At 38.2% G+C, this 11,735-nt stretch overlaps 1 protein-coding gene across 2 annotated transcripts; it reads left to right on the top strand.

Moving 5' to 3' along the window:
- The first annotated feature begins 882 nt into the window (after nucleotides 1-882).
- On the top strand, nucleotides 883-10,236 carry macir (macrophage immunometabolism regulator). 2 transcript variants are annotated; one of them, XM_080871233.1, is made up of 3 exons: nucleotides 883-899; nucleotides 3,392-3,525; nucleotides 7,081-10,236. In XM_080871233.1, coding segments are annotated over exons 1-3 (795 nt in total). In that variant the 5' UTR covers nucleotides 883-897; the 3' UTR covers nucleotides 7,740-10,236. The 2 variants fall into 2 exon arrangements, with proteins under 2 accessions (XP_080727359.1, XP_080727360.1); XM_080871234.1 differs by lacking the exon at nucleotides 883-899 and having other exon boundaries at nucleotides 3,452-3,525; nucleotides 7,085-10,234.
- Nucleotides 10,237-11,735: the final 1,499 nt, after the last annotated feature.

Here is an 11,735-nt window from a genome sequence, read left to right as displayed (position 1 = left end):
TCCGTCCGCAGGGGGCAATTTTTTATTTCTTTTGGAATCGCCTGTCTGGCTTTTTGTTCGACCTTTATTATTATTATTATTATTTCATTTTTAGTTATTACAATCAGAATGGATGGGACTGGGGGACAGGATAGAGGAAGAAAGAGAGGCTGGGATATAACAGAAGGAGACGGGAAGAAAAACAGAGGAGAAAAGGAAATGAGAGAGAACAGATACTGAAAATCTGCTTGATCGCCTGCTGAGAGTGAAAAAAAGGGCAAAAAGCAGACAACATAGTAGGAAAACCACAGCAACAACCATAAGCATCAGTAATAGTAAGTAATAAATATTGAGTGAACAGCATACAGTGCTAATAATACATTATATGTTTAGAGGCAGCAGCCAACCAAGATGGTGTGTGAGTACCTGTTTGTACACCTGTCTGAACACTTGTGTATACACCTGTGTGTGTGGGCCCGTTTATGTTCATAAGATTTCTCCATGTAAGTGTCTAATAGTGGGTATGGGGAGCCATAACGCTGCCCCCCAGGTCATCAGCGACTGGAGGAGATCCGGGCCCCAGACATGTATAGGATTTATGTACAGGATTTCTATCTTTACAAGGGGGCAATTTGAGTGCAGTGATGGAATGTAACTAAGTCAATTTATTTGTCTACTATTCATATAAATATAGTTTTGATTTACTTGTACTTGTGAAATTAAGTTTTCCAGGTTCCACTTATTTGGTCCTGAAGGAACCTACTGGAGTGGCAGTGTCGTCTTCAGAGGCCTCATCTTTATCACCATGGTCACCTGCATCTAAAGGATAATCACTGGGACCAGACTCAACAATAATACTCTACCAAAGCTCAGAAAAGACAGATGATATGAGGACCTCATGACAGCAAATTGCAAGAAATGTAAGTTAGTTTCAGGATCTGATGTTATAACTGAAAATTGCCAATTAGCTATCTTTTTTTTACCAATACTAATAATGAAATATTATTAGTGTTGGTAGTGCTGAATGTTTTTATAACAGCCTGGTAGATGCTCTATATTAATTTCTTGTTGTTGTTATTTCAGATTGCTTTGTATTCAAAGCCAGGTAGCCAGTCTTCAAAATATTTAGGAGGAAGTTGTCTGGTAAATTCCTTCCAAAGTGGCCAACATTCTTCAAGCCAAGCCAAATCTGCTTCAAGGCCCTTTCACATCGGACACGGCATGCGCTGCGCTCACCGCTTGCTAGAGTGAGGGACCCAAAATATGTGTTGAGTTGGCTGCTGAAGATGTGATTTTTAGAATTGTATTGAAGTAGAAGTTCACTTTTGATGTGAACAGATGTGGATTATCAAGGGCAAGGAGACCCAACATGCAGCAGATTTATCTATTCCAGATAAGCTTGGTATTGCAGCACAGACACAGGATTGTTTCTATTATAACTAAATGTGCACATCGGAACAATTGTGCACCAGGAGTTAAACATTTTAATATTGGCACTCAAAATCAGACTTCCAGTTTTGTTTAACGTAATTCACTTGGATTCTTTCTCAAGTGGTGGGTAGCATGAAGACTTTTCACAAGGAAAATGGCTGCTCAGCTCTTCCTCCTGTGTGTTGGAGAAAGAAAGAACAACATCCAGAATTTCTAAATTGTTAAGACAATGAAGAAATCAAAAGGTGATTCCCTGTGTGATCCATAGAATATAATAGAATGCCTTTATTTTCACTATACAGATGTACAGTGAGACACAGAATAGAGATGTAGACTGGGGTTGCAGCCCTGATGAGCTTTTCAAGGCCCAATTTCCATTTGCTGTGAAATGTTCATGTGTTACATTTGCAAGATACAGCACACAAGCTGTTTAGTGTTATTTAGACATTTCCAACATGGTTTGTATCCAGGAAGGGTTTCGCATATGTATATATATAAATGTAAAGTGTAAATTTAAATGTTATTTTATACACAAAGAGGTGTTTAAATGGGTTAAAGAGCTAGTTATGTACCCATTCAGTGGTTACATGCTTTGCTATTTACATGTTTACGCATCTGAATTTTTACACATGCATGTTCAAAGCAGTAATAAGTATGTGCTGAATCTACCTAGTTGTTTTCCCTGCATTGATCTGAGTATAGGTTTTCCTGGCTTTGAGTGGCCAGTGCAGTATTCATGAAGGCTATACACAGGAAGTGTTTGGTTGTTGTTGCTGTGTGCTGAGAGTAAAGAGGCTGCTAAGAAAGTTATCAATTTCCATCTTGCTGTTTCTAATCGTTCAGAGAGATTCCAAACCACATAGTGAACCCTCACATTACATACATATATTCTCCTCTCAGCCCTGCGGATGGTCTATCCTTCAAGCTCGGGTCCTCTGCCAGAGGCCTGGGAGCTTGAGGGTCCTGCGCAGTATCTCTGCTGTTCCTAGGACTGCGCTCTTCTGGACAGAGATCTCGGATGGTGTTCCTGGGATCTGTTGGAGCCACTCACATAGCTTGGGAATCACTGCACCTAGTGCTCTGATTACAACTGGAACCACTGTTACCTTCACCCTCCACATCTTCTCGAGCTCTTCTCTGAGATCTTGGTACTTCTCCAGCTTCTCGTGTTCCTTCTTCCTGATGTTGCTGTCATTCGGAATCGGTACATCTATCACTACGGCCGTTTTCTTCTGTCCGTCTACCACCATTTTGTCCGTCTTTATCTGACAAATAACAACATTTTTTTTTAAATGCCTTTACTTTTTGTTACTAGCAGCATGTCACAAATACACATAGCTTGTTTCCATTTCATTAACTGAATGTAGAGTATATGCAAATGATAACACAGTTTGACCAGCATAAAACAATATTTTTGCACCAACAAAGTGATTCACAAAGCTCTATTACCCAGTGATGTTTACAGTGTAGTTAGATATTTTGAGGAAACTGGACAAGTAAAAGATAAAGAAGTAGTAAACCTAAAAAAACCCAAACTAAACAAAACACCATCTACAGCAGCTGAACAGCAGCTTTTTAATGTCATTCAAGATGCCTACAACTACTCCTGAATCCTACTTAAAGAAGAGAGCTGCCAAAGAGAGTTAAGGCTGTGTTAAAGAGTAATCAAAGTCGGTTGTGCTAAATCTTTACTTCAGGCTTGTCAGAATGGCACGAACTCTGCCTTTGCCTTATGTGCTGCTGCATTTCTATGTATGTTTGAATATGTGTCAATAAATTGCTGCATCTAGTTCCTAAAAAAAAGACGCACTCCTTTTTATTTTCCAGCAATAAAAAGAAGTAACTTTTGTAGTTCAATTTACTATCAAAATGCTTCCTTTTTTAAGCTCGTATTTTTTGAATTTGTTCATGAAAATGTTTCGTTGGGAATAATTGATGTAATTACATTTCACTGAATTTGATTTTGCTCGTAATTACACAGGTGTGTAAATTTCAGCCTTGTCATCCTTTGCTTTCTTCTTCCTGGAAAAAAGAAGAAGAAGAAGAAGACAGGAAGTGTTCCTGTTGCTGTTGACGAGCACGGGCGTGAGATAACGGAGTGCGGAGATTTCAAGGGTTCGTGTTATAATTCCTTCCTTCTTTCTTATTATTATCATTAGTAGTATTTATTTTTCCTTCTGCTTTCGGTTAATAGGCTATGAAGCCAGAAAATCTCCGGTGAACATTACTGATGATGAACTAGCTTCTCAGGCCATATAACGACAGTTCAGTGCTCAGCATCGGTGTGTTTCAAGTGCGGTGCTGAGCCAGTGTTTAAAACGCTGCGATACGTCGCGTTTCTACAGAAATGTAGATAATGTGTGTTCAGTGTACTAACGTTTTGTATGTAAGAGGTTTTTGCTCTCACTAGCGCGGTGAGCCATCTGATTCAGCGAGGAACAGAATGAGTCAGGCCTGTCGTTGGGTGTAACAGCCATTTCTTCCACCTGCGCTATCTCACTTCCTTCGAAAATACGACATTAATATTAAGGTTATCAATTATATCACGCTTGAGATGTACGTGTGTTGGTGTGAAGCCAGTAGCACTGGTATAATAACAATGCTTGTCGTTGCTGCTGCTTTTCCAGGCTTCCTTCGTATGGCACGACTAGCTTCGCCATTGCGCTTGCAGGCGCTGCGGCTATTAGTCCTATTTTTATGGGTGCGGGTCCTCTGTGTCTAAATAGTTCAATTTCTCTTTAAAATTAAAGTCTGGACACATAAAATATCTTGGTTTATAATTGTTTCATGGAAAGAAAAAATCGCCAGCACGCTTTATTCACACAAATTCATGACTGATTTTCTGGGTTGTTTTTTTTTTTTTTTTTTACAGTATTGCTCCCGGTATTGGCTTTCCTCCCTTTAAGGCCCCTTTTCACTGAACTATAAGATTGCTGTTTCCTCTGCAAGTTAGCAGCATGTTTTTTTTTCTTTTCTGAGTGGTCATCTGTTATTCTTCAGTAATTATTGACCTTTTATACTGAACAGTTTACTGCATTTTTGCAAGCTTAGCTTAGGATGGAACATTGCATCATTTTTCTTCAAGCATTAAATAAATTCAAGCTACAACTAGGGCTGCTTTTTCAAGTGGAAGAAATATTAATATAGCTAGGCTGCTAGACCCCAAAAGGACTGGTAAATGCCATTACCTGATTAATCTGGTGAGTTTGTAAGATGAGTTGCAGCTCTTTACCATGAGATAGCTTATATGCTATATGCAATAGCTGATCTAGCAGTACAAGCTTGTCCCTAATTTCAAGTCACTAATAACTAATCCTTTATAATAATAATAATAATGATAATAATAATGATAATAATAATACTTTTAATGTACACTATTTTTGCCTTGTATCACGGTGGTCTTGCAGGTTAGCTTTAACCTGATTTAGTGTCTCTTTGTTCATGCTGCTTAATGGCTTACATAGAGCAATGTTTATGTTTCATGTATACATTAGTAGAGATTACGGCAAAGTCATGCCATGCATCTGATCAGATGGCTAACTTTCCCTTTAGTAGCTGACAGGATAATGTGTCCCTCAGAGCTGAGTACATTACACACACACACACACGCACACACACACCTGACACCTTACCAATTCTGGTATTCTATGGTAAATAACAGTCTGGCTTCACAGTGCCAGGCACTGAACTCAGGACGACCCTCATGGAGTCTGTGATTGTTTGGTCTGAGACATTCACACAGGATTGTTTCAGTAACTGATTAATCTATTGATTATTTCATTGATTCTTTGAGTAATCAGATAAAAAAAATGCTTTTGTCTTATTAATGAGCAAATATATGTAGTCAAAAGAGAAAAAATACAGGTCTTTCAAAATGAACTGCTCATTGGCTTCCATTTTAGAAACTGCAATGGTTTTTTTTTTTTCATTCATCATCTGTTTCATTTGTCCAAAAAACAAAAACATTTGTCTGGATATTTTAATACAACTTCTGGAGGTTTTTTCAAAGTAAATGCTTTAATTGTAATTAAAACAAAGCTTTCTCCAAAGGATGGATGCTGTTTTGGATGTTAGAAACACATTTTCTTTCACTCTGCGCTCTTGGTAATGGCTCTGCCTTTTTGCTCTTGTGTATTGTGTGTGTAAATGGACTCCAGCTTCACGTTAAACTGTGCCTGTGTCATCATCACTGCTGCTGTTGCGTTATCAGTGTTTCTGTTTAAAACTGGGGGCTGTGTGGGCTTAATGTTGCCAAACCTTTTAGTCACACACTGCTCTTAGATACGTTTCTATTGCTCGTCTGTTTTTAGTCGCAAATGTGGCTAAAACGCTCGCTTTTGCCTTCCCATGGTTACAGAGCCGTGCCTTAAACGAAGCATCAACGCAAAGAATTTGTGTTTCACACCAATGGCCTGCTGGAGGTCATTTTGCAGGCCATTTTATTTTATACTTGTTATAGTATAACAAGTAAGATACTGCATGACTTTTAAGAAAAGCGTTATGTGTAACATATGTATTGATTACTTTTTGAATAATGACCCTGATCACAACAAAGAAGGGAAACACCGACAACATACCACATTGACCACATTGCATGTAATTAATTTGCACAAGTGTACTGTGTTTAACATGCTCCTTAACAATGGTGGTAACTGTCAAAGTGGGGCCATTGAGAACCTAATGAGAATGTATAAGAGAATCATAAATTGTAAAACTTTGTGAAAGGAGTCTAATACACGCCAATCAGTCGACAGGTATTAGAAGTGGCGATACTGCGTTTTTGATGCTGGTAGCTGGCATTGGATTATGACACTTAGCCAATTAAACTTTCGTGTGATGTCAGAATGTAAGGAAACTGTTTATCAGAGGGAAAGTGATTCTTTTTTCTGATTTTATTTTGTTTGTTTGTTGGAAAATTGTATGGCACCTGGCAACCATTTATATTCTTTGTTGAAAGGATGGCAGCTGTTGTTATTAGCATATAACCAGAATATTATTAGTGTATTTAAAATATATGACAAAATAACTATTTGTTTATTTTCTTCTCAACTCTTTTCTTCTCTTCTTTTTCCTCCAATTGTCGACATTTTGTTGCATTTTCATGAGAAACAGGGAGCATGGGAGCTAGCTGATTGTCAGCACCTGCTACAATCGCCAGTTGGTGTCTGCTTCAAGCATGCCATGTTTGACTGATCTGGATAGGGCCGGTGCTATAGAGCAACTTCAAGCTGCCATGAATGGCAATTGTCAGCTCACCCGCTGTATTCAAGACAGCAAGTCAACTTGGCTGCTTGCACAAATCTTTGCCCACTTTTACATATTTCTAATAGATTAAATCTAAGTGAAGGCATCAATTTTTTGGAAAATGTAAATACTAATGAGGGTAGATATAGTACAATATTCTCAGTGGTGATGTGCCTGGAGCCTCCTTCTTGGTGCTGGGACCGGCCAACTTCCCACCACCAGCTATGTCCACCCTCTGTTTGATGTTATTGTACAGCACCTTGGTCAGCTCTGTTGTTTTATGCTTTATAAAAAATAAAGTGGTGTGTGTGTGTGTGTGTGTGTGTGTGTGTGTGTGTGTGTGTGTGTGTGTGTGTGTGTGTGTGTGTGTGTGTCAATTCTCATGGCTGATATTTTTTTTCTTTCTTTTTTTAACCTTTTGATCAGTCAGGATATCTGTAACGATGGAAATGGATATAAGTGGAGTATCCAGGACACGTGTCTCCATTCTTCCTACAACTGACATCAAAGCCACATTGAAACCAGAAGCAGAGAGACCTCGCTGTGCCAGCACCCCATGTTCACCAATCAGAGGTACTGTTGCAGGATACCAGATTCTCCACATGGACTCAAACTATTTGGTGGGCTTCACCACTGGTGAGGAGCTGCTCAAACTGGCCCACAAGTGGTCAGAAGGTAATCCTGAGAAGGCCCGTGTATCAGATGCAGTGTCCAGCTCCATCAAGAGCACTGTCCCTAAGTCTGTGGACCTGGGCATCCACCGGTCTTCACGTATTTTCAAAGCCAAAGGCCGGTACTACCAACCATACGACATTCCTGCTACTAATGGACGAAGACGAAGGCGTATGCCCAGTTCGAGCGACACCTTCCTCAGATCTCTGGCCCACGGCGAGTCTGGGAGGGCTCTGCATGCTCCACTACCACTCTGTTTGCTTAAAAGTAAAGGTGCCCAGTCCAAGTCTCTTGACTACCTTAATCTGGACAAAATAAGTATCAAAGAGTCATCAGACACTGAAGTGCTACAGTACCAACTGCAGCACCTCAACCTACGAGGGGAGCGTGTGTTTACCAGAAACAAGACATGAAAGCACAGTGAAACTTTTTTAGATGTGTTTCATCCTCTGGGGTATTTAGGTGCTATTTCTAGACTTGTTTCTTTCTACTATGATTATAAACAGTTCTTTAAGGAGACAGTCTGATGATAATCTTGTTCTATTATTAGTTGGGAGGTTTACCTTGTTCTGTATGCTTAGCATTATGAGGTTTTTGAGGTTAAAAAATTGAATTATATAAATTTAGCAATAACTGATAGACCTATTTATTGACAATTTTTATTGGCATTGTTGTGTGTTTGTAATGGTTGGATACACACTATTATACCAGCTTATAGCTGAGAAAGCACATATCACATACAGTATCAGCTTTAAAATGCACCGTTGACATCAGTACAATAGTTTTACTGTGACTGTTCTTGTTTGTTTGACATTAAGGAACTGCATTTGGAGTTGTCAAATTAACAATATAACGTTATTGTATGTTGCACATTTATTTACGTATTTATTTATTGATGTAGTACTGTTGGTTTAGATGTCAATATGATTTCCACGCTCTAATTTACAGTAATGTAAGTAAATCAATTAAAAACAAAAAAAACATGCCACTTGAAGTTTGTCGTAATATAAGATATGCCATGTGCTTTTAAGAGGTTTTTTTTTTCTTCCTCTGATTCACAAATATAATAATTATCAGTGCTTACACTACCATTTAATCGTTTTGACACACCTTCTGATTTAATGGTTTTTCTTTATTTTTACAACTTTCCACATTATAGGACGAGTTGTGTTGTGCAGAAGTCAGGTTGGTACACAGCTGAGAGCCCAACTGTTAGAATTCATATTATGGCAAGAACCAATCAGCTAAGTAAAGAGAAACAACAGTCCATCATTAATTTAAGAACTGAAAGTCAGTCAGATGGAAAATTGCTAAAACTTCCAATACGTGCCCAAGTGAAGCCGCAAAAATCACTAAGCACTACTATGAAACTGGCTCGCATGAGGACTGCCCCAGGAAATGACCTTTGCTGCTGAGGATAAGTTGATGCAAGTTAACAGCACCTCAGATTAGAGCCCAGATAAATGCCACACAACAGTCCCAGTAGCAGAACATCTATGTTCAAATTAGGCTTTTATGGTCAAATAGCTAAGAAACCAATACTAAGGAAAAGTAACAAGCAGAAGACATTTGTTTGGGCCAAGAAACACAAGGAATGGACATTAGACCCGTTGAAATCTGTGCTTTGGTCTGATGAGTCCAAATTTGAGATCTTTGATTCCACTCGCCGTGTCTTTGTGTGGGGCTGCTTTCCTGGTGACGTTGAAGGCACACTGAACCAGCATGGCTACCACAGCATCCTGCAGCAACACGCCATCTCATCTGGTTTGTGTTTAGTTGAACAATCATTTATTTTTGAAAACATTACAAGGACCCCAAACACACCTCCAGGTTGCACAAGGGCTATTTGACCAAGAAGGAGAGTGATGGAGTGCAGATGGCCTGGCCTCCACAGTCACCTGACCTAAACCCAAGATCATTTGGGATGAGAGTGAAGGCAAAGGGCCAACAAGTGCTCAGCATCTCTGGGAACTTCTTCAAGACTGTTGGAAAACCATTTCAGGTGACGACCTCATGAAGCTCATCGAGAGAATGCCAAGTGTGTGCAAAGCAGTAATCAAAGCAAAAGGTGGCTATTTTGAAGATTCTAAAGTATAAAACATCTTTTGAGTCATTTCACACATTTTTGTTTACTACATAATTCTACATGTGTTCATTCACAGTTATGGTGCCCTCAGCAAGAATCTACAATGTAAATGTTCATGAAAATAAAGAAAAACCATTGAACGAGAAGGTGTGTCCAAACTTTTGACTGGTAGTGTATGTACTTTCACTTTTGATTGAATCCAATAACTGATGAAAGGTGGTAAATATAAATGACAGAGGAAAGACATGTAAAATATCTCCAGTCAGACTTTAACTAAGGATGCTTCAATTATTTGGTCATCTCCTTAGACCGCTGGTATCGCTTACTAATGTGACTATGAAAGGCATGAGAAAGAATTTTAGAGGGATGCAGAGTTTGCCATGCTTCTTTAAGAGACTCAATTTGCAGCCACACTGGACAGAATGGAGGATTATCGTGTAGTTTGATGAAATTCAACCAAATGACCATGTGTCTTCCACTACAGATAGAGTGTGAGAGAGTGTCACTTCACTTCTTGTAAATCTTTATTGCTTATTGTAGCAAATATGTATCAGTGCATCATTTGTTTTCTGCATTGTTCATGACGGCAGTATGTACAGATGTGAGATGTGTTTTTAATAAGTGTGTAGATTTCCCTTACAGCTCGTAATGGTTGAGTTTTCAGTCCCTCTGTTGCAGAACACTTTTTTTCTGGACGTATTGCACTGTTGGATATGTGCTACAGACTGTCTCTGGAATTCTCTGCTTCTGTCACCACCATGGCACTAACTATGTGTTCCTATAGAAAACACTACAACAACAGTATTGTATATATAAGTAAGCCATTAAACACTTACAGATCTGTACACCCCTTGAGTATGCACCGTTGGACATGCTTCTTTGAAAGAATTGAAATTGTGAATTCTTGTTTCAGAACTTGTGTTTTTTGTTACATTTATCAGTGTAAAATTTATTAATTTAAGCTGTAACAAGCCTTTGTGAAATCTAAATTTAATGTTATAATGGCATCTCCCAAGTTCTGTTGCGTAAAATGAAATAATCTGAGGTGCAATCTGTGAGACCGTTTATCTCAACATTCTCAGGTCAGAGCCATAGAGCATGTCAGTCGCATTGCTGTATGCCACTGTAACTTTCTAATACAATCTGAGAGCCAGAAATTATGAATTATGATGAGCAATAATTATTACCATTTAAAACATCATAAATACTGTAATATTAATTATGTAATGATCAAAACAAGCACATTTCTAAATGAATTTAGCTTTTAGAAAGTGTTGTTTTTGTCTAAAAAGCTGTGTAAAGAAAGAGAATTTTGAGTTAGTTCTTTCTGAATATTTATAATACGAATATTCTCAACTTGGCCCAGACTCAGATGAAGCAAATTCAAATTGGGTAGTCTGCAAAATGTCCTTTCAACAAGTGTATTTTCATTTCTTTTTTAAGTGCATTTCACTTTATCCACAAATACTTGGTGGAAACAAAATAATAATGCAGTGGTTATGATAATATAACAATATAATTAAAAAAAAAAAAGACTTTCACATTTTTAATGTTGTTGTGTGAGCTGACATTAGTGATCTCTTAACATGTTACACTACACCTTCCTCTATGAACTTTAATGTTTGTCTTGATGGGAACAAATATTAATTAGCAATATGAGTGACTTAAGTTAGGTAAAAAATTTTACCTAAAAGAAAAACCTTTGGCAGTAGAGGATGTGAAATTCAGTAGTTTATACAACAGTTTAAATAGCCAGACAGTCTGTGATATGCTGTGAAAGGTAATGTAGAGCTCCTGTGTAGCCAAGTTCTTTTTTGTACTTTATTGTGATCACTTTTTAAAATGTTCCTATTTCTTTCAGCTGATAAAAAAAAGAAGTTTTCTAAAGTGCGATGGAGATCACTGTAAATGTTGCAGTAAAAGATTATTTGACAATGTGGCTGTATTGAAAGCTGCTTTTGGAGACACCCCAATAATGATTGAATATGATGACTTCATAAAGAACTTGGGTCACTTTAAAAAAAAAAAAAAAGTCATCCCACTATCTTACTTACTTAGTTGCGCATTAAGTCTCAATTCTGAACTGCATGCAGTCACTTTAATAGAAGGTTGTGTGCAAGGGGCATGAACAGCTCACTGTCAGCTAGACTACCATGTAGAAGACACACAGCTCAGAGTGACTATAGTAGAAGGAACAAAATGTTCAAAGGCCAGTAATACAACACATAATACAAGACAATAAAATACAAGCAGAAAACTTGCAAATTGGAGAGGAAATTGCATCTCACTACATTAGAGGATCGTCATTTAGACTGGAAAAAAT

The sequence above is a fragment of the Rhamphochromis sp. 'chilingali' genome (genome assembly GCF_963969265.1).
Source record: "Rhamphochromis sp. 'chilingali' genome assembly, chromosome: 2".
Lineage (NCBI taxonomy): Eukaryota > Metazoa > Chordata > Actinopteri > Cichliformes > Cichlidae > Rhamphochromis > Rhamphochromis sp. 'chilingali'.
This window is presented reverse-complemented; position numbering and strand designations above follow the sequence as displayed.

Coding starts and splice junctions, on each gene's coding strand:
- macir (XM_080871233.1), top strand. Junction 3,526..7,080: donor GGAGTGCGGAGATTTCAAGG/GTTCGTGTTATA, acceptor CCTTTTGATCAG/TCAGGATATCTGTAACGATG.